Genomic DNA, 24,575 nt, shown 5'->3' with positions numbered 1-24,575 from the left:
ACTAATGTTCAGGGAGATTATACTGAATAATAAAGTGTATTTTGAATTATAAAATTGTGTTTTTCTTATCAAACGTCAAAACTTATTGAACCACATAGCATATGTATACATAAATTTGGTTTACGTTTTACATCTTAGGTATTTCCCTGGCTTTGAATTTTGCAAGTTGCAAGAATATAAAATTGCACCCTTTCTTACATGTTGAACCTGCTTTGTTAAATTCATTTGTAACGTTTAAAGGCAACAACTGAATTAATTGTTGAAGTTTAAACCACCGCCAGAACAATGATGCCAATATTTAAGAGGGGAGCCTGCTTTAGAAGCTTAAAAAATCAATTAATTTTTTTGTTTAAATCTCTTTAAAAGATATCTAAGAATATGTCGAAGCTAGAAGGCAAATAGTGACCGAGTGTCTGGCATATACATACATACATATATCAGCGCTTGGGCAAAAAGCGAAAACTTTGACGCGCAATTTTTCGTTTTTTCATTTTTACGATTTTTCTTAATTGGCGGGCATGATATATATAACTATAAACCCTAGAAATTTCGCTTTAATCACTTATTTCTTTCCTTTCCAAAAAAAGTCTAAAAAAAAACGATTTTTTGAAGCCTCTAAAGATGGCTTCCCCCTTAATAAGTGATGGCCAAATTGATGATTTGACGACTATTCAACGAAATAAATTGTATATGAAGTCAAATAACAAAGACATCCGTTACTCATAAATGTGCTACAAATTAAGGCAGCAGTGGTAGATGCAAAAATAACAATTGCGATATTGCAATTAATTTAGGTATAAGTTTAAATTCGCATACTTAGTGGGACTGGCTAAACAATCGTCGATTATTGGGCATTAAAAAGAACTTGAATTTTTCAGGGTATTCTCCGTACATTGACAAAATAGTGACGTTTGTGAAAAAAAAAATTGAATTTTACCCAAAATTTTATTAGATTTTGACCGGATCAGTCATTACACGTAGAATTAAGTTTCATTATGATTATTCTCTCGAACAATAAAACCCTTTATTTGAACAAAAATAAGAATGGTTAATACAGTAGTTTTATTTTTCACCAATCCTTTTACTAAAACTAGGCATTCGGTACGGGTTTCTTCAAATATTCAACCAATAGTGTTATGCTAAAAAATTGTACCTTTAAATATGTTTTCGATCAATTCTATCTTTCGATAACTAAACTTCATAAAGATTTTTTATTGCATTTAATCATTATCATATCTGCGTATTCCATAAATATTTTTGATAAATTTGGAAATATCTAATGTTTAAATGCACGTGTAAAATAATAACTATGTGTTTCGTGCAACCGTGTAGAGAAAAAAGCCATTTACACGGAAAGCTTTGTAAGCTAAAGAAGATTTTAACATTTTGCAAATTATGAAAATGTATTAATAATTTTCTGCTCAATATTTCAATAGGATTCGGATATTTGTTGCGAAAATATTCTTAAATGTTTTTATTAAAATGCTACATTATATGTATATATGTTACAAAAAGTTTTTATTTTACATTCCCTGTATGTAAATATATGTCCGGTAAAGCAAGGTATTTCGACCAAGTGACATTAGCTGTGGAAAATTGTGAAAACCATATGATTTTTTACTTGTATTCTTATACAATTGCATCTATTTAATAGAGCAGGAATCGTCAACACTGCTGTAGGGAAATTCGGCAGGGTTAGAGCATTTCGATGAAGTCGAAAATAAACTAACGCAAAAATTTCTTGTGAAAATAGTCCTAACATGGCAAATATTATAACGGGTGATCAAAGTAGAGGTGCTTTTTTCAATAGTCCTTTTTAACAGATCACTCGTAAAGGGCCTGGCCCAATGCTGGCTGGCTGCTTTTTTGAGAACTGTCAAAATTGAATAGAACTATACTAGAGCATATAAAACGAGCCCAAAAGTACTCTGGATTCAAGCGCTTGAAGTTTCAAAAAAGCTCTTTGTTCTAAAATAGCTAAATACAAAGTTGATTTTGTAACCATGTATGCCAGTTGGTACTTTTTCTCTTTCTATATTGGCAACCAACATTTTATCACGTAACCATTAACGATAATTTAAAATATTTAGTATATATATATATAATAAAATAACGTTTGACAAAAAACTAGTTCTAATGAAATTTTTAAAAATAATTCACCTATTACTAATGTTTTTGTATAGCGTTTTGATCCACAAGATATTTAGTAAGTGGCAATCATGCTTTGACAGCGTTCAAAGCGCTTATTGGTCATACAAGCATTTAATGTACGAAAAGTCAACGATAGCAAGTAAAGCCAGCCAGCATTGAGACCCAGCATTCATTATTGGATAATATTCAACCGAATAGATCACATCCAGCGTACAAAATATAGCTTGTGCAAGAATCGAAGCCGCTCGACTTCTCAAGCGACATCGCTTCGCTCTATGATCTCTTGAAATGTTCCAAGAAGACCCGACGTTTTCGAGCCAAATTCTGTTCAGCGATAAGGCCCATTTTTGGCTCAATGGGTATGTAAACAAACAAAATTGCTACATTTGAGACAACGGTTTAATGTGGTTTGTGGACCGGCGGAATCATCGGTCTATATTTCTTCAAAAATTAAGCAGGTGAAACGTAACCGCTAATGGCTACCGTTATCGCGCTAGGATAACCGATTATTTGATACCAGAAATCGAATTTTCTCGGCGACATCAACAAGCGGCGACTATTGCCACACATCATACCAATTAATGGATATATTGAGAGAGCATTTTTGGGCCGGTCGATTACCCACCAAAATCGTGTGATATCACTCCGTTAGACTTTTTCCTGTTTATGCGGACAATCCCGCTTTGATTCAGTCTTTGGTTGCTAGTCAATTGACCGAACGAGTCATCGAAAATTGGACTCAACCGATGGACCATTTGAGACGTAGCCGCGGCCAATATTTTAAAGAGATAATCTTCAAAAAATAAATGCGAAAGAATATTCTTTCGAATGATTATAAATATTCCACATTAAGGGGCTATACCAGTGTGACACTTTCAAAAAAATTTTTTTTTTTTTTTTGCTTTTTCGATAGTTTATATATTCAAAAATATCCTGTGAAATCGGCGAGGTCGTATCTTAAATAGTTTTTGAATGGAAGCGTTCTAAATAGCGACCGCTCAGAGGTGCAAACATGTATAAGTGAAACTTTAAACGCGTTTTTCTCGAAACGAGATTTTTCAAAATTGCTGACATTATAACTCAACGAGAAATTGACCGATCGACTTCAAATTAAAACTGGATATAGTTGAATACATTTGCTATACAATAGACTACGATCGTTTTGATTGGTTGAAAATTGTCAATTTGGCATTAAAAAAACGACCATTTTTTTCGTAAAAAAACGATTTTTTTTCGAAATTACACCATTTTCTTAATTTTTGATATTTTCCAAAGATCGTAGTTCATTGTATAGAAAATATATTTAAGTTTAACAAACATTTTGAATTTTTTTGTTTCAGCTACTCAATCGACAGGAATCATGCCAGCAGTTGAGGCACTTTTTTTTTCGGCACTTCCGCAGACAGCACATAACTCCGTTATTTTTCAATATTTTTGTAGTCGCATTCTTTAAAAATGGGCTTCTCAACTGTACATGTTCCGCATACATACTTTTTAAATTTTAGGCAAATTTTGTTCGCCTTATTATCTTTACAATACTTGTACATTTCTGACATGTTTTTCGTTGACTGTACTTGCGATGGGTATTGGTTGATTTTATTTCCCGAGCTCTTGTTGGTATTCGATGGCAAGTTCTTCTGCCAATTGGAATAGAAACGCCTGTCTTGTGTTTTCTCCTCCCTTAGTATCTTTATATAACTCCCATGAATTTATCCGGGCTAAATCCAAAATATTGAAAAATACTTACAAAGGCCATCTCCGATATTTAGATTTTACCGAATAATTCTTGGCCAATTGGTCGGTCACATCTACGCCAAATTTGGAGCTATTATACAACTGAATTGGCTCCGGTGTTCGGGTGTCATTTTCTTCAACTTGTACGGAGGTGTGCATTGAACTCAGAATTAGAACTTTCTTTCTTTGTTTGGCTTTGTTAACTGTCAACATACAATTATTTTACCAATAGAATTTGGTTGCGAAAAGTCCCATGTCGTCGTTTTTCAGTTTTGCCAGTCTTAGTAGCTCTTTTCTATTTGTTCTAATTGTCCCAACAATCGTAATTTTTTTGCTAAAAGTTTTGTTGCTCAAGGTAGTTTGTAAAAAAGTTGTCCGTGTTCATTTTTATTTTTTCAAAGTGAAACTGAGGGCCCCCAATTTCATCTTTTCCCAAATATTGGGCATGTATTGAGTGAATTTACACCTTGCTTTCGTTGGAAACAATCGTCAATAGTAATATATGGTTCTGGTTTATAAAACTTTTGACTGTTGTCAATAAACTTATACCAAATTTCAGAAGTCATAGTGAATTTATCGGTTTGAAATCGCAGGCTTCGTTGATTTCTGTCGTCAAATCGAATAAATTTCACAATCTCCGTAAAATCATGTCTATTCATATTATTTGGGAAAAATGGCGGGCTCCACTTTTTATTATCTAAAAGATATCCTTCTCTTTCGTCGTCTACGTACGTTCGAAATATTCAGAAGTGTTGTGAAATCCAAGACATAATTTTCATTGGTATCACCGAATATGATTGGATTTTCGTCATTTCGAACATACGCAAAACCAATATTCGAATCAGCTGTGTACTAATGTGAGAAAACTTGCAAATGACTACATTTGAAAGCAATCCTATTAAAGTTTTTAATGAGTTCTGAATTAAAGAAAGATTTTTAGAGATAACATTTATCGAATGAATAAAGACGCTTTTGGGCGTTAAATTACGTTTTGTATATCTAAAATCTTTAAATATCCGGATTTTTAAGCTATTGCATAGATTTTATCGCGGGCTTCTGAGCGCGGGGACCGAATCCAGAAATTCCGTAACGGAAATATAGCTAACGCTAAAATGTCGCACACAGGTGGCGCTGTGTGGCGTGAAAAACAAATTGTGGTGACGAAAAATGCTGCATACCACAAAGGCGACACCGTAAAGGAAGTGTGTGCATACAGGATGACTCATTAGGAAAAATTGCCATCGTCGCGGAAAGACGCTTGTAGGCAAAGGCATGCTCGGGGAGATGTTACGGCGTCTGTTAAGCTATTGCATAGCTTCTATCGCGGGCCTTGAGCGCGGAGACCGAATCCAGATATTCCGTAACGAAAAAAACCTCACGCTCCACGACACATGCATATGTACGTACATATTATATTTCTTTGGCACATTTGTCTGTATGTTTACAAAAGCAAATGCGAGCCATATACATATAAACATACATTCATAATAACAAGTGTCGCACGCTTCTTTCGCATCTCCGTTGTCAGGGTCAACCAAATTTTGTTGGTGACATATTCACGCATGTACGCATATGTATGTATACATTAGGGTGGGTCGATTCCAGACTTTTTTCGATTCGGGATTTCTAATAGTGTGGAAAAGTTGCTTAGTACTTCCTGATTCCAATGCAACTGTTTGTTTTGAGATCGGATTGCATCTTCAACCCCAACTCCGGCCTTGAAATTTCGGAAATTCGCCTAAAATCGTGAAATTGTCTTCCTATCGCCTGAAATACGTCATTTGTCACGTCATTTGCTACCGAAATGGTATATGTGATCATGGCCGTAGGACGAACCGTTCCCGAGATACGAACGAAAATGCGGCGCGCCACAGCGCAAGGTGAAAATCGGCTTGCGGCCACACTTCTTGACGTTGATTTCGCCGAGTGCTATCACTCACATTCATTCACCTACGCCAAAGGACAAGTTCGGATAGGTCTCCACACAAATATTTTTTCATCGAGTTCCTTTACTCCTGTCGGTGATTTCGCCGAGTTCTATCACTTACATTCATTTCCCTGCGCCATACGACGCGTTCAGACTGGTCTCCACATAAATATTTTTTCATCGAGTTCCTTCACTCTTGTCGTTGATTTCGCCGAGTGCTATCACTTATATTCTCTCAACAGAACTCAAAATGTCTGTATCTAAATTGAAATTTAGACAGAAATGTCCTGTGTTTGGCATATATCCGTACAATCTCTCTGAGTCCCAGTTACCTACATACCAGGATGTTCTTTTGTGTTATCAGTTTGAAAGATTTCGAATAGGGCGACTCCGAGGCGACAACTATGAACCTAGGAGTAAAGAGGTTACAGAAATAGTTGCAAAAAAGGTTGAAAATACTTTCAAAAAGTCATCTATTCCGATAGTTTCACACACCAGAGTTGTACAAATGCTCACCACATACCATAAGAAATTTCTGACTCTTATTTGACATCGCTGCTTGTAAATGCATTTATTTTTCTTCTTGTACTTGTCCAAAGGAAAGGAAAGTTCCTATCAATGAACAACCATTTCTCTTGGACCAGAGAACCAGAAGAATTGGTCGCATTGGAAGTGTTGATCTACCTGAAACAAAAAAGATTACAAAGAAAAATGAACGTAAAGAAAAGCTTTCAAAACGTCATTCAACATCAACACTTACCAGAAAAGTATCAGCTGGAACACGTGACCATTCAGATCAGCCAGACTCTCATACAGACGACAACAATGTAGGTGCGTCGCACATGGATTCTTCCAAAAACGATGCTGATGATGAATTTTCTCTTCCATCCTCTAAACCCAAACAAAACACACTAGTATTAGAACACACTGCTTTAGCTGCTCAAAGATTTGGAGTAAGTGATAGAGCAGTGGCCTTGATTGTTTCATCTGCTTTTCTGGATGCCAAAAAAGCAGGTTTGATAACAGAGGATCAGGCTAGCTTTGTCACTGACAAATGCAAGATTAGTCGGGCAAAAAAAAAGTGTTGGAGTTAAGCTCCAAAATACCGAAAGTATTGACTGTATATGGGCTGTATTTTGACGGCCGCAAAGACAATACACTTACACAAGTCAGCGAAGGTGAAAAGTACTACCGCGACACTATCAAAGAGGAACATATTTCTCTTATAGCGGAACCTGGTTGTCATTACTTTAGCCACGTCACCTCTCCTTCCGGGTCAGCTGAGGATGAGACGCAAGCTATATGGCAACATTTACAAGATTTACAAGACAATTCAGTTGATGTGGAACATCTAGAAGTTGTCGGTGCTGATGGCACCAACACGAACACAGGTTGGAAAGGTGGAATCATTCGGAAACTAGAAGAAAGAATAGGTAGGCCATTACAGTGGGTTGTTTGTCTTCTACATTTCGACGAATTTCCATTTCGTGCTCTTTTCGAACACATAGATGGTGTCTCAAAGAATCCAAATACATTCTCTGGCGACATAGGTAAACTGCTCCCTGATTGTGAGAAGTTGCCTGTTGTCAAATTGGAAAGTTTTCCATCCTGCCAATTACCTTCTGAGGTTATTAATCCGACCCAACTTAGCACAGACCAAGCTTATCTCTATCAAATATCAGAAGCTGTTATTTTCGGTCAATGTTCCTCAGATTTAGCGTCGATGCATCCAGGTAACAGTGCAAATCTTGCTGGCTCACCTGTGCAAATAGAATTCTGAGATTATACATTTCTACTGACAAACCAACAAAGGAAATAAAGATTTTGGTCAAGTACATACTTACAGTTTACTCACCTTTGGGGTTCTCAATAAGATTCAACAGTTCAATCAAAGATGGCTCGCGCCATCTCTATGCTGCAATTCAAAGGTCGAGATACTTACCTGCCAAACTGCGCAAGGTTGTCGATTCATCCATTCAACAGTATGTTTTCTTTGCTCTTCCAGAAAGCATTCTCCTTAGTATGATGACTGACGAACGGATAGAAGTCAGAAAGTTGGCCCTTGACCGTCTTCTGGCAGCCAGAGAAGCAGAGTCTGATACTGTAAATGGAAGGGTTAGATGTAATAAAGTGCCAAAGCTGAATTTCAAAGCTAATAATTATTACGATATGATTAACTGGAAGACTATTACATACCTTGACTGTTCCACCAGTTCTTTGTTCAGTTTCTAACGAAGAACTCATAAAAGGGCTGTCGGGAGACACTGCAGAGGTATGGAAATTTAGTGAATTCCCCTCTCACACCGTGGCAGTCGAGAGAACCGTTAAACTGGTGACAGAGGCATCTTCTAAAGTTATTGGCCCCCAATCTTGTGATCGTTTTATACGCTCTACACTGAAATCTAGGCAACAAGTGCTAAAGTTTAGAACAAAATCTGGTTTTATCAATAAATTTGACACAGATTCAGACTAAAACAAGCCTGACATATGGTTGGTTGGTTGGGTTGGGCTTGGGAGGAACCCAAAGAGCAGCCACCTCCGCGCGGTGGGTTCTGGGTGACCAATACAGGTTAGCTGAGAGCTGCAACAATTTTCACCTTGCGCTGTGGCGCGCCGCATTTTCGCTCGTATCTCGGGAACGGTTTGCCCTACGGCCATGATCACATACTATTTCGGTAGGAAATGACGTGACAAATAACAAATTTTATACATTTTGCCATGAGATGCGTATTTCAAGCGCTAGGTAGACAATTTCACGATTTTAGGCGAATTTCCGAAATTTCCAGGCCGGAGTTGGGGTTGAAGATGCAATCCGATCTCAAAACAAACAGTTGCATTGGAATCAGGAAGTACTAAGGCAACTTTTCCGCACTATTAGAAATCCCGAATCGAAAAAAGTTCGGAATCGGCCCACCCTAGTATGCATGCCTGTGCATTATTTGTTCGGAAGTGTATACAAATATATGTATGTACATATAAGTATATATGAATGTATGAACAAGCAGATTAATGCACGCACATGTAATATGTATGAGTGATAAAATCATGATTTGATTTTCTGAACGCGCACGTGCGTATACATATGATCAAATAATAAGATTAATATGATAGCCGATATACATATGTATGTATTTATTATTGTTGTGATAAGTTCAATTTCTATTACTACTATTAGTATAGTATATTATGTAAAAATCAAATAAAATTATTAAATATTCAAGTCCAAATTGACTGTAAATAGTACTATGCATGCAAGTTAACGATAGCCTCCGCATAGAAACCTTACCATAACTGTAAATAAAATTGAATCTTTGCACTTTGCAATTACATTGTCTCATAAATTAGAAATATAATTAACGTTTTTGATTATTTAAGAATTCGGTATGCTTTTTCCGTTCTGACTCCAAGAATTCATTATTATCAAAACAATATCGCTCGCCCTCACAAGAAGGCATAACAATAACAATCGTAAAGAAAACAGAACGTTTAACGTTCTGCCGGAATTTGCTATCACAACTAAAATTGTAATTAACTCTCTTTGATGCTTACACTTCAGCTTTAACTTTAAGTAAATAAAACCAAAAGGTATATATATTGGTATTTCTGAAATAAAGATTCGATTTGTATCTTGAAATCCACTAGAACCACACGTGTTCTCATTTCATCCGCGCATTCGTGGATATAAAATATATATTTTTTTAAAAATTCCCTCGTTGCGGGAATTAATTGGCGCCCAACGTGGGGCACGAGTGTCGAAAAGTGCCTAGTATAGTAAAATTTATAAAAAGTTGTGTTATCAAAAATAGTTTGACACGAATTAAAAAAAGTGCCTAATATAGTAAAATTTATAAAAAGTCACCAAAAAAAAAAAAAAAATAACAACTAAAGAGTGACTTAAATCAGAAAACTACAAATATTTTATATCATCAACAACAACAGCGGCAACAATTGCATCATCAGCAACTTATTAGAAAAGTAACAGTGACAAAAAAGGTATAAATGAAAAACTTTCACTAGAAAATTAATTGTAAAGAGTGACTTGAATTGCAAAAATAATCAACAGTGTTAACAGCAGCAGTAAAAAACATCAGCGGACGTGTCAACAGTAGCAGCAGCAACGGTAAAGGAAACAGCTGTAACAACAGCAGCGGCAACACCAGCATCATTTAGAGAGAATTATAACAAAGCCAACAAGGGAATACATTTGTAAGTTTAAAATTAGAATATAATATATATTAAGAAATGGGCAATAGCCCAAGTATTAAATATAAAAAACTGTCGTACTGCATTTTTTGTAAGGGCGAACACGATACTAGGAAATGTCCTAAACTCAAAAAATATAAAAACTAAAGACTATAACTAATGGTTTGTACAACCAATAAATTACATAATTAAAAGCTGCGATTCACCACCCAAGGAACCCTCCAGAGAAATATAAAAAATCAATTCAATCAAAAATTTGTTTTAAAAAAAAAAACAATAATTAAAGGCTCGACCAGCCATATAACAAAAATATATTGAAACCACGATTCACCACCGCAAGGGGGACCCTCCGGTTTATAATAAAAGCTTAATTCTGCGACTCTGAACTCCAGACCCTCCAGAATAAAAAAGCATTTCTTCCTAGAAGGGATAAAATAAAAATAATTAACAAAACAGACCAGAAACTGAAAATCAGACAAAATGGCTAGCGGTGACGCTTTGACCGTAGACCTAATAACGCGCCTTATTGCTGACAGCAATATAGCATTACGTGAGGAAATAGAGCAATTATGCTCATAAATAATAGTCAATACCACTAGTGCAACCGATTTTTAACACAGACGATTGACGATAATATAGCCTGTCAGGAATCGTTAGACATAGTTAAATCCGTACCAGAATTTACTGATAAAATGAATTCATATGTTAGTTGGAGAGAGGCGGCGCTTAACGCTATGAGTCTATACGTAAGGGGCAGTAGAAAATACTTCGCTGCACTCACCATACTCAGAAATAAAATAACACATGATGCAAATGATGCATTAACAAACCACGGAACAGTTCTAAATTTCGATGCAATTCTATCCCGTCTAGACTTTGGATATGCGGACAAACGTCCTACACACATAATTGAACAAGAATTAAGCATCTTAAGGCAGGGTGCAATGTCGGTTGTAGAATATTACAACCTCGTCAACAAAAAATTGACTCTATTAATAAACAAAACTATCATGACACACGGAAATAACGCAGACTTAACAAAAGAACTAAACAAAAAGAATAGGGAACACGCCCTACGAATTTTTATAACAGGATTAAATAGCTCACTAAGAAACATAATATTCTCTCTAAATCCACAAGCTTTACCTGATGATTTAGCAAAAGCTCAAGAACTAGAATCTAACAACCAAAGAGCCCGGTTTGCTCAAAACTTCACGTATGATAGAAACAGGGTGAAGCCAACGTACACAAACAATAACTTAAGGTTTCCTCAAAGGAACAACGCTCTCAATAATAATATAAATTATAATTTTCCGAAACCAACTCCTATGGATATAGATCCATCTGTATCCAGAATATACAATAGAGATTTTAATATGAGGGGGCAACAAAGCACTAACAATTTTTACCAACAACAAATAAATACCAATTTTAATCAAAATGTAAAACCTATGCAAACAAATGCAAACTTCCAGGCCAATAGGAGGCAAATTCAGGAAGCACATGGGGTAAAGCGGCATAGAGAAAGTAATAACAGCTTTCGCCCGCAAGAAAAGAGCCAGAGAATTAATAATATGAACGAGAGCCATTTTTTAGGCGAAGAGGGGACGAACTCCACTATCTCAAATTACACGACTCAAAATTAAATAAAAACTTAAAAGCTCTAGTTGATACGGGAGCAACCTCATGCTACATTAAGCCTGGGGTTTATAATAATAAAAACGAATTGGCCATTTATAAGCGCATAAAAACCGCTATTCCATAATCAAACTTTACCACTTAATTACCTTAATTGGAGTCGAAGAAATCTTCTATGAAATAGAGGGATTAGAATCGGATCTCCTTTTGGGATACAATTTCCTTAGAAATATTGAGGTACTAATTGATGTGTGTCCAATGGGAAAATTAATTACAGGGTAAAAAATAATTTGGAAAATGAAAATAATAGTATGAATATTTATTTTGAAAATAAAACTAAGGAACAAGAAGCTTCCAAAGGTATCGGTAAAAATGCAAGAAATATTAAAATTGTGGAACAAGCATTTTCTACACCGCCAGCCGAAGATTTTACCGGCAATATTATATTAAAAAAATTACTTTTGGGACAAAAAGGTCCTAAAACGCCTGCTGTAGATTTATACCAGCATAACGAAGAAAATAATTATGCAAAAAATATTGTAGAACGAAAAAGTTCTACAACGCCAGCCGATGATAATACGGGCCATATTTTATTTAAAGAAATTATTTTGGGATAAAAAGGTCCTAAAACGCCAACTGAAGTTCTTACCGGCAAAATAAAACAAAAAAATAATGGTGAAAAACCAAATAAAAATATAAAAATACAATATTTAAACTACTTGGGACAAGAAAATCCTAGGACGCCAGTCGAAGATAATGCCGACAATAAAATCAAAAAATATACTCCAAAAAAAGGAGGTACTAATATTTTAAAAATATAATTTCGAAGAATTAACTGAACTTCAAACACATGTAAAAGAAAAAAATTCTCAAGTGTATTCAGGCAATGATACAAGCTTCCCATTTCACCCTGGCGAAATAATTTACGAGAAAATAATAGGAGAGAATAATAAATTAGAACCTAGATATAAAAAACAACAAGTTAAAGAAAATTTAGAGAATAAAATAATAATTAATAATAGAAATAGAATCATTCATAAAGATAATGTAAAATCATAATTATTATAGGTTTCCGATATGATTATTTTAATTTTGACTACACTAATCAGCTCAGCAGCCGCTGATGTTATAGACTATACCCGACAAGACTACGTACTTATCGAAAATGGAGATGTTTCCATTTATGAGGAATACAGGGACCTATTTGACATTACTAATTTATCTTATTTTGAAAATATAATAGCAGACGAAAATAGAAATTTTTACAGTAATAACGAACAAAATCACGACAGCTTAGGAATTATTACACAGGAAAGAGAATCAGAAAATTTGATAATTAAAACTTTATTGGAACAATTAAAACAAACCCATTTTAGGCAAAAAAGGGGTATAAAAGAATTAGGAACACTTTGGAAATGGATAGCTGGTACACCAGACCATGACGACTTTGTAAAAATTAATGACAAATTGGACGAACTGGTAATAAATAACAATAAGCAATTTACAACAAATTCAGAAATTTTTAAAATAATAACTGAATTAACTGACACAGTTAATAATATTAAAGGTGATACCACAAATAGGAAAATAAAAAGAAAACGATATTAATATGTTATACATGAACTGCAAAATTTAATAAATACAATAACCTTTGGTAAAATTGGAATTTTAAATCCAACAATTTTACACTTTGATGAACTAAAAAACATAACATACTACCAACACGGTATAATGACAATAACAGATCTAATGGACATTTCTAAATTTAAAATAACCCAAAAAGGAAACGTAATTATAATTTATATAAAATACCCTAAAATAGAACTAACATATAAGTACTATGATGTAAGAGCCATAGCTCAATTAGATGGTAAGCTTATTATTGACCAGAACATAATATACTGTAATAATAAATTTTTTAATATTCAGAATTGTAAAACTGAAATTTCAAAAACCTATTGTATACTAAATAAAAAAAGCACATGTTTGTCAGAAATTTTAAACAAAAAACAAGGAAAATGTAATAAATTAAAAGAAAAAATCCTACAAATTGAAGAAATTAAATCAGGAGCGACATCAGTTTCAGGAAAAAATATTGTAGAAAATCAAGCTTTAAACGGAACATATTTAATAACATTTGAAAATTATACTGTAATAAATAATCAAGCTTATGAAAACATTGCAGTAAAAATGTGGATTTATTTTAAAAATAACCATATAAAGAATTTTGAAATTTTAGAATATTTTGAAACAACCAACAATTAAAATTAGATAATATAAATATTTTAGCAGAACGGAACAAGAACATAACAGTCCATTCATATTTTTGGTACATAATTTTAATTTTGGGAATCATTTTCATAACTTACTTATTACTAAAATTAAAAAAATCTCGCGAAATTCCCAGACCAATCGAAAATACGCAATTTCAAGAAATCACTTATAATGCTTTTTTGGGCCAAATATATAAATTAACTCAAAATAATAGTGAATCGGGGACGATTCATTTTAGGAAGGGGGGAGTTAACGATAGCCTCCGCATAGAAACCTTACCATAACTGTAAATAAAATTGAATCTTTGCACTTTGCAATTACATTGTCTCATAAATTAGAAATATAATTAACGTTTTTGATTATTTAAGAATTCGATATGCTTTTTCCGTTCTGACTCCAAGAATCCATTATTATCAAAACAATATCGCTCGCCCTCACAAGAAGGCATAACAATAACAATCGTAAAGAAAACAGAACGCTTAACGTTCTGCTGGAATTTGCTGTCACAGCTAAAATTGTAATTAACTCTTTGTTCTGGATTCAATCAAGCTGATGCTTACACTTCAGCTCTAACTTTAAGTAAATAAAACCAAAATGTATATATGTATATTGGTATTTCTGAAATAAAGATTCGATTTGTATCTTGCAATCCACTAGAACCACACGTGTTCTCATTTCATCCGCGCGTTCGCGGATGTAAAATATATATTTTTTTTTTAATTCCCTCGTTGCGGGAATTAATTTGCATTCATACAAAATTTCAAATTTTTTTTTACGGGACCAGCAGGTACGGGAAAATTATTCTTTATCAAACTGATTGGAAATTTACAACAGGTTCACTGATAATGATGGTTACTGCAATGCCTATATTACATGTGCTTCAACCGGCAAAGCTGCCGTGGCTATTGACGGTACAACTGTTCATACTTCTTCTTCTTAATTGGCGTAGAAACCGCTTAAGCGATTAAAGCCGAGTTAACAACAGCGCGCCAGTCGTTTCTTCTTTTCGCTACGTGGCGCCAATTGGATATTCCAAGCGAAGCCAGGTCCTTCTCCACTTGGTCCTTCCAACGGAGTGGAGGTCTTCCTCTTCCTCTGCTTCCTCCGCCGGGTACTGCGTCGAATATTTTTAGAGCTGGAGTGTTTTCGTCCATTCGGACAACATGACCTAGCCAGCGTAGCCGCTGTCTTTTAATTCGCTGAACTATGTCGATGTCGTCGTATATCTCGTACAGCTCATCGTTCCATCGAATGCGGTATTCGCCGTGGCTAACGCGCAAAGGACCATAAATCTTTCGCAGAACTTTTCTCTCGAAAACTCGCAACGTCGACTCATCCGTTGTTGACATCGTCCAAGACTCTGCACCATACAGCAGGACGGGAATTATGAGTGACTTATAGAGTTTGGTTTTTGTTTGTCGAGAGAGGACTTTGCTTCTCAATTGCCTACTCAGTCCGAAGTAGCACCTGTTGGCAAGAGTTATCCTGCGTTGGATTTCTAGGCTGACATTGTTGGTGGTGTTTACGCTGGTTCCAAGATAAACTAAATTATCTACGACTTCAAAGTTATGACTGTCAACAGTGACGTGAGTGCCAAGTCGCGAGTGCGACGACTGTTTGTTTGATGACAGGAGATATTTCGTCTTGCCCTCGTTCACTGCCAGACCCATTTTCTGTGCTTCCTTGTCCAGCCTGGAGAAAGCAGAACTAACGGCGCGGGTGTTGAGGCCGATGATATCAATATCATCGGCATACGCCAACAGCTGTACACTCTTATAGAAGATGGTACCTTCTCTATTTAGTTCTGCGGCTCGAACTATTTTCTCCAAAAGCAGATTGAAAAAGTCGCACGATAGGGAATCGCCTTGTCTGAAACCTCGTTTGGTATCGAACGGCTCGGAGAGGTCCTTCCCGATCCTGACGGAGCTTTTGGTGTTACTCAACGTCAGTTTACACAGCCGTATTAGTTTTGCGGGGATACCAAATTCAGACATCGCGGCATAAAGGCAGCTCCTTTTCGTGCTGTCGAAAGCAGCTTTGAAATCGACGAAGAGGTGCTGTGTGTCGATTCTCCTTTCACGGGTCTTTTCCATGATTTGGCGCATGATGAATATCTGGTCGGTTGTTGATTTGCCAGGTCTAAAGCCACACTGATAAGGTCCAATCAGTTTGTTGACGGTGGGCTTTAATCTTTCACACAATACGCTCTATAGAACCTTATATGCGATGTTGAGGAGGCTAATCCCACGGTAGTTGGCGCAGATTGTGGGGTCTCCTTTTTTATGGATTGGGCATAGCACACTTAAATTACAATCGTTGGGCATGCTTTCGTCCGACCATATTTTACAAAGAAGCTGATGCATGCACCTTATCAGTTCTTCGCCGCCGTGTTTGAATAGCTCGGCCGGCAATCCGTCGGCCCCTGCCGCTTTGTTGTTCTTCAGGCGGGCAATTGCTATTCGAACTTCTTCATGGTCGGGTAATGGAACGTCTGCTCCATCGTCATCGATTGGGGAATCGGGTTCTCCTTCTCCTGGTGTTGTGCGTTCACTGCCATTCAGCAGGCTGGAGAAGTGTTCCCTCCATAATTTAAGTATGCTCTGGGCATCGGTCACTAGATCACCTTTGGGGGGTCTACAAGAGTATGCTCCGGTCTTGAAACCTATTTAAGCCGCCGCATTTTTTCGTAGAATTTTCGAGTATTACCCCTGTCGGCCAGCTTATCAAGCTCTTTGTACTCACGCACTTCAGCCTCTTTCTTTTTCTGTGTGCAAATGCGTCTCGCTTCCCTTTTCAACTCTCGGTATCTATCCCATCCCGCACGTGTAGTGGTCGATCGTGACGTTGCGAGGTAGGCAGCCTGTTTTCTCTCCGCTGCGACACGGCACTCCTCGTCGTACCAGCTGTTCTTTTGCACTTTCCGAAAACCAATGGTTTCGGTTGCAACTGTACGGAAGGAGTTTGAAATGCCGTCCCACAGTTCCCTTATACCGAGTAGTTGACGAGTGCTCTCAGAGAGCAGGAATGCAAGCCCGGTAGAAAATCGTTCGGTTGTCTGTTGTGATTGCAGCTTCTTGACGTCGAACCTTCCTTGTGTTTGTTGACGTGCGTTTTTTGCTGCACAGAGGCGGGTGCGAATCTTAGCTGCAACAAGGTAGTGGTCCGAGTCGATGTTAGGACCTCGGAGCGCACGAACATCTAAGACACTGGAGACGTGTCTTCCGTCTATCACAAAATGATCGTTCTGGTTGGTAGTTTTTCGATCCGGAGACAGCCAGGTAGCTTGATGAATCTTCTTATGCTGGAATCTAGTACTACAGATAACCATATTTCGGGCCCCGGCGAAGTCAATCAGCCTCAAGCCACTTGGGGATGTTTCCTCGTGGAGGCTGAATTTACCGACCGTAGTGCCAAAGATACCTTCTTTACCCACCCTGGCGTCAAAGTCACCAAGCACGATTTTGACACCGTGGCGGGGGCAGCCTTCATAAGTGCGCTCCAAACACTCATAAAAGGCATCTTTGGTCACATCGTCCTTCTCTTCCATCGGGGCGTGGGCACAAATCAACGATATGTTGAAGAACCTCGCTTTGATGCGGATTGTGGCTAGACGTTCATTCACCGCAGTGAATGATAGTACTCGGCGACGGAGTCTCTCTCCCACCACGAATCCTACACCAAACTTGCGCTCCTTTATATGGCCACTGTAGTAAATGTCACAAGGACCTACTCGTCTCTGTCCTTGTCCCGTCCATCGCATTTCTTGGACGGCGGTGATGTCAGCCTTTGTCTTTACGAGGACATCAACCAGCTGGGCAGCGGCACCTTCCCAATTAAGGGACCGGACATTCCAGGTGCATGCCCTCAATTCGTAGTCCTTATTTCGTTTGCCATGGTCGTCATCAAAAGGGGGGTCTCTCATCCGAGGCTAGTTGTAGCTCTTCACTGGGGGTGTTTTTTTACGTGGCGGGTCCCAAACCCAGCGCACAACCCTTGTAGGGAATGTTTCGCCTTCTCACTTTAGCTCGCCTTCGAATGGATGTTCTTAGGCTACCCAGAGGATACTTGGTCAAAGACCGGAAGTAGTGAGCTGCTTGAGCCATGTGTAAAAGAATCGTTTCTGGCCACTCCCAAGTGAATGGCGATCAGAGAACTTTCCTCACTTGCGTGAACTTCTACACATGACTCCATCCTCCTACAATCCTCCTACAACTGTTCATACAGCGCTCAAAATTTCTCTTTCGAAACTTTCGCCTCTGTCATCAGAAACGTTGCAATTGTATAGATCTGTCTTCAGATATATCAGAGTACTGATCATTGATGAAGTTAGCATGGTTAGTGCAGAACTTCAACATAAAATTGATAATTGTCTAAAACAAATAACAGGCAAAAACACAGATTTCGGAAGTATAGATGTTATTTTGATCGGAGATTTACGGCAATTGCCACCAGCAAGATCTACACCAATTTACAAGACAATCAGAATGAGCATGATTGGATCGCATTTATGGAGAAAATTAAAATTTTATCAACTCACCACAGTAATGAGACAAGCTAATGTTGCATTTCACAAGTTTTGACAAAAATAGTTAATGGAGATGTACTAGATGAGCATGAGTTTCAACTTATTGAATCGAGATTTTTCAAAAAAGAGGATGTTGCTACATTATGTCCTGATGGAGTTCGTTTATTTTTTAAAAATGAAGATGTTGCCGCCTATAACAATTTGATTTTGAGCCGATGTGAAAACAAAGTTCTTTCAATGTCCGTAGACGTCATTTTTGGCCCTAAAAGTGCTGAGCAAGAAGCTAATTTTAGACTTAAATTACATAAAAAATCTGTTATTGACACTGGAGGACTGCCTTATCACATTATTTTTGTCGTTGGAAAGCATTATGTTATTACAACTAACATCGCCGTTTCTGATGGTTTGTGCAATGGTGCTGTTGGGAAATTGGTACATCTAGAATTTGATGAAAGTAACACATTAATAAGAGTTTGGCTGGAATTTTGTGGTTCAGATAAAATGGGTAGGAAAAAAAGGCAAAAAGCAGCCGCTCTAGCAGTGCAAAACAGTCGCAAGGTGGAACTTTTGGCGAAATAGTATATGAGTATAGTAAAGCACATTCTCAGGAACTCGTTTATGTTGCGCTCTCTCGGGTGACTAATATTGAAAAATTGTATATCACGACAAAAAACGATAATTCTACATTCAAGTGCAAGAATTCAAAAGACTTCTTTAAATAGTGTTCCGACGATAGCTCAAAGTGTATTAGAATTCATTAGTAATAGAAATGGCATTTCAATAATGACTTTCAAAATGTGTTACTTCTTACCGAAACTTGCATGACGCATGATAATCCGATTGAAATACCTAATTTTAATTGTATTGTTCAGTTCAAACGAGATACTGTTTCAAAAGGTGAGGTAGCTATTTACCAAAATGAAAATGATATTACTAATATTATGACTCCGAATATTGAAATAAATATTGCACACGTTAGCGCTCAGTTGTTGGAGATATTTGTGCGTTCTTATGCAAACTTAGAAATGGCCAACAAATAGTTATGGTGGCAATTTACATTTCTCCGAATCCAAAATTGGACGAGGTAGAGCATTTTATTCATCGCACTTTACTGGAGTAACTGAAGAAGGGTCGAAAATACTTGGTACAAATGATAGTAAATTTCCACTTATCTTGGCTGGCGATTTCAACATTAACTTCGCTGATAAAAAATCAGAGCGGTTGACGACTTTTCTATCAAAAAAATTGAATTTGAAAATGAATAATGATCACAAACAATATTAACTTTTTATTTATTTAATAATAGAAAAATTTGTTTTCTTATCGGTCGCCACGCTCAAAAAGCGTAAATTGAATTAATATCAAAGAAAAAGAAATACTGCATGAATAAAATAAATAAATAAAATTATAATTGCATAAGTTGATACAAAATGCTATGCAATAGCTTTACCGCGGCAGTCCCCGAGTGCCACACGTCTTTTTTTTCCAAAAACTCAATAATTTAGACATTTCGTGTTTTATTCTTATATTTTCCCCTATAGAAATAAAGATAAAATAATTCGAAATAATAAAATAACTTGATTTTTTAACTTTCATTTGAAATCTGTCAGCGACTATCTTCTTGCTTTGTTTCTGATAGCAAAACCGATAAAATTGGTTTCCGTGACACCCAAAACCGATACAAATTCTGTTTCGAATATCAAACCAATAATATCTGAATTCATGACACCTACTACTTTTTTGATCGGTTTCAATTCTGATTCCGAACATTCTGCATAAATATCATTTATTCTCTCTAATAAATGTAAACACTTGGAAGTGCCGTAAACCCTGTCAAGAAAGTATCGGGAACTCTTCATTTTCCTCTCTCATATTCCGCTTATTTGGAAGACAAGTAATTTTTTTTCTAGGTTGGTACAACTGTCCTTAGTTATGATGCCACAAGACAAGTTATGATGGCAAGACGAAATACCTCCTGTCATCAAACAAACAGTCATCGCACTCGCGACTTGGCTCTCACGTCACTGTTGACAACGTCCGGTGTGTTTTACGTGAGTACCTGCTGACGACAGCCTTACTCCACGGCGCTCAAAAGCACAGTGCATCAAATCAATGCGTTGATCAGCGCCCTGAGAATGCTAATCTTTTTCAGTACCAATTGGCAGTGTGGAATGGACACACTAACCACCGTGGTCGAGGCTCATCTAAAACCTCTGCCCTGCGGGCAACCACGAACCACTCCAATTTCCACACTCCCATTCATGCCGACAAGAGAGGTTGGTTCGAATATCAAACCAATAATATCTGAACTCATGACACCTACTACTTTTTTTTGATCGGTTTCAATTCTGATTCCGAACATTCTGCATAAATATTATTTATTCTCTCTAATAAATGTAAACACTTGGAAGTGCCGTAAACCTTTTTCTGGAAGACACTTTTCGGTGTCTCAGCTACATTATCTTTCGTTTGTAATGACTTTATAGTTTTGGCATTGAGCCTTAGAGAGAAACTATTACCAAAATGTATAAATTGTACTACCGGTCAAATGAGGTAAGACAAACTAAAATTTTTTTTCTCAGAAAATAAACAATAAAAAAATAAGTGAATGTTGAAAAATGTATCACACATATATGTATATGAGGAAAAGTCGTAAAGTTTAAAGGCGATTCACTTATGTCGAATGTGGGAAATTCCAATTAAAAATTTAAAAACGGTAATTTCACTGGTCCTGGTAGGAATACTGTTAAAAAAGTCAGAAACCTCGAAATGAATCACCCTTTATAATACAGTAAAAACTGATTTAATGCCTTACGAAAAATCTCATTCTTTTGATGTACTCAGGTTGGTTGGGTCTTTAAAAGAGTCCGCTTAAGTCCTTCGATAAACCCAGAAATTTTGGATATTTAATAATGTTCGTTAACATGGACAAAATCAGTCGAATCTATTTATTCTGAATTTTACCCATACCTTATGGATGTGACTAATTTTATGAGCAACTATGTAAACTTCTTGCCACACTTATTTAAAAAAAATGTACAGATTATTGTTTTCAAAAATGGATAAGACAAGAGAGACAAGGTCACTAATGTAGAAACGCAGTTTCCTTTTCAAATGGCTATGTTAAGTTTACCACGTTTCGATATATGTATGTATTAAAATCGATCACCACTATATGCTGAAACCAACTATTGTTAAAGAGTGGAAAATTAATTGCGGACTTAATATGTTATATCTCAGTTGACAATCTTGTTTTAAGGATCAGCAATAATATGCCAATATGGGACGATTTCATCCACTTTGGTATCTATCTTCTGTCACTTTTAGATCCGCACTCTCTGTTTCTTACTATAATTATATGAGATATTTGAAAATGTGTCCAAATGTGTGCGGATGTAGTCTAAATTGATACTCATATTTTCTCCAATAATCTTAAGCGCTGAGCTCATTTTAAGAAAATCACTTTGGCGTAGATGTTTCTCCCTACCTTTTACTTCCACTGATAGATTTTACCGATTTCTTGGACGTTGGCGACATCATTGCTTCTGAGCACATGCGAATTACTTTTGAAATGCAAAGAGAGATTTTAATTGAGTAAAACAGGACATTTTGAGGACTGTAAGTCGAGATATTTTCAAGTTTGTTTTTTATTATTACTTGAAACCTTTCGCATAATTTTTCGCATATATGAAAAGAAGCGCAGAATCCTAATAATGACTGGAAAAATAAGTGTTATTACTAATAAGGTTTTAATGGGTCAAACTATAAGCAAATATCATAAAAATAAGAAGAATACTTGTATGAATAAATTCGTAATCTCATCACTTGAAACAAGCGAAATATACTAAGATATCCAGAGCAACGAAAACAAAAGCTGTTTTATAGAAAATGCTCAAGCTTACGTTCTTATGTAGTAACATAATATCATATAGATATTATCAAAATATGTACATCATCAGTATTAAAAATATGGCGTTAAACTTGGTAAAGGTTAGTCAATAATTTGAAAACAAACTTTCTGAGTTAATGGGTTGTCAAAAAAGTCTTGCGGTATTTTTATTGAATTTTTTTTTTATTGAAATCGAAATGAATTTTTGATGACTCATGCCCAGCTCTTGACCGATGCTACGGCTGCTACTATGCCGGTCTCTTTCGACCAGTTCAGCGATTTTATCGCAATTTTCGACGATTGGCCTTCCGGAGAGTGGCGCATCTTCGACCACCTCTACACCACAACGAAAACGTTGAAACCATCGTTGTGCAGTGGCAATGGAAACTGTATCGGGTCCATAAACTGCACAAATTTTATTGGCGGCCTGAGATGCATTTTTGCCTTTATCGTAGTAGTACTGTAAAATGTGCCGTATTTTCTCTTTATTTTGCTCCATGTTTGCGACGCTATAACTCACGAACGACTTAAAAGAAACGACAATCAATCAAACACGTAAAATGAGCTTTCCAAAAAGGTATAGCATGACCCGATGCGACGAATAAAACTAGAACTACGCGCTTTCAGCGCCAACTAGCGAAAATACCGCAAGACTTTTTTGACAATCTATTATATTGGGAAGGCATGGCCATAAATTAATTCTATTGCATAGCTTTTTAAAATGTTTGTTTCTACATATACCTAAGCAGATTTAAATCTTGATTCTTAAAACTCTTTTCATTTCATTGCTCGGTTAGTTCTGGACGTAAGCCGATTTCGTCTCTCGCGAACTAATAATAAAAAAAATAACAATTTGCTGGGCTAAGTTGAAAAGTAATTGTTTTCCCCTCAAAAAAGGGGGTAGGGGCGTAATAAACTTGAAACTAGCTCATACCTTTCTGCTTCTATGAATGAAGAAGGAACGATGTGACCATCAGCTAACCCTGAATTCCTAGATAATAGGCTTTCCGTGCAATTACTTTGAAGAGTGCCAGTGGACATGACTAGTGCGATCATTTAACTTGTAGACATGGATATAATTTTTACTATGAAACGGATCTTAGCTTATATTCTCCATAGTAAGGGTTTGAGCTGGTCTTGCATAAAATGTAGACCGACAGAAATTGGTCTTTTTAAAGTATTTAGGCAGGCGCGCAATAATTTCGAGGAAATCGGCAGAGAACTTGACATCCTTACGGAAAAATTTAGGCACTATGAAATGTTGTTTTAATCATTTAAATGCCTAAATGATCAAGAAGAAAATCTGAAACCTTCCTCCGATGAAAAGACCACCGCATCTTCATTAAAAAGAATGCCCCTCCCAACATTGCCCTCATTAATTCTTCTTCCCCTTGTCCTCAAGCAGAGAAGCTTTCGTCATGACATGATCAGAATACAGAGAAAGTTGTAACTTAAAATGGTAAGCGAATAACTTCTCAGAATCCACCACTAAATAACTCTAAGTCTGTTACTTAAAAACTTAGTTGTAATGACGCGAAAAAAGTAAATTTTCATATCAAGACTTGCTACTAATATCCGTAGCAGTTGATAACATAAAGTGTTATATCTCGTCAAAATTAATCAATGATAAACGCAATGAGCTGTTGCTGAAATACCAAGAAACCTCGTGGATACAAAAAACTGATTAATGATATTTCGCCGAGTATTTATTATCAAAATGTTAGAGGTCTTAATACAAAACTAACTGAATTGTAATTAAATAGCATTAATTGTAATTTTAAAATCATCGCTTTCACAGAAAATTGGCTAAAGCCCCACATTTTTGATAATGAGATATTCAATAGCGAATTTGAAAGATAAGACCGTCTGAGCAAAACGGAGGTGGTATCCTGTTTGCTGTGCATTCTCTAATTGCATCTGATGAAGTCGATGTATCTCATGCAGATTTCATAAAATTTTAGTGCATTCGAATTTGCGTCATATTTACTTAACTTTATCATATATACCGCCTCAATCGGGCTTATCTGTATATATAGTATACTGCATGTTTCTCTAAAAAATATCTTAATGGCTAATAATACTGATTCCATAATTCTTTTGGCAGATTTCATTTTACCGTGTGTATCATGGAAATATATTGATGATTATCGAAATCATAGCCAACTTACTTCATAATAATACTCAAGGCCTTTGTTTTCGGTTCAACTCGAAGAATAAGTTCTAATTTGTGGTTT

The 24,575-nt window shown here is 36.4% G+C and overlaps 2 protein-coding genes across 13 annotated transcripts in view; both read left to right on the top strand.

Moving 5' to 3' along the window:
- Window positions 1-24,575, top strand: part of LOC126765052 (voltage-dependent L-type calcium channel subunit beta-2) — a 259,846-nt gene that overhangs the window by 146,716 nt on the left and 88,555 nt on the right. The gene's annotated exons all lie outside the window — the stretch shown is intronic.
- Window positions 7,823-24,575, top strand: part of LOC126765079 (lysosomal thioesterase PPT2 homolog) — a 541,306-nt gene continuing 524,553 nt past the window's right edge. Inside the window, exon 1 of the mRNA XM_050482690.1 lies at window positions 7,823-7,915. Coding sequence (XP_050338647.1) covers window positions 7,835-7,915 — 81 coding nt within the window. The 5' untranslated portion in view covers window positions 7,823-7,834. The remainder of the gene's footprint in view (window positions 7,916-24,575) is intronic.

The sequence above is a fragment of the Bactrocera neohumeralis genome, unplaced genomic scaffold (genome assembly GCF_024586455.1).
Source record: "Bactrocera neohumeralis isolate Rockhampton unplaced genomic scaffold, APGP_CSIRO_Bneo_wtdbg2-racon-allhic-juicebox.fasta_v2 cluster10, whole genome shotgun sequence".
Classification (NCBI taxonomy): Eukaryota; Metazoa; Arthropoda; class Insecta; order Diptera; family Tephritidae; genus Bactrocera; species Bactrocera neohumeralis.
The sequence above is the reverse complement of the archived record's forward strand: the minus strand, read 5'-3'. Positions and strand labels throughout refer to the sequence as shown.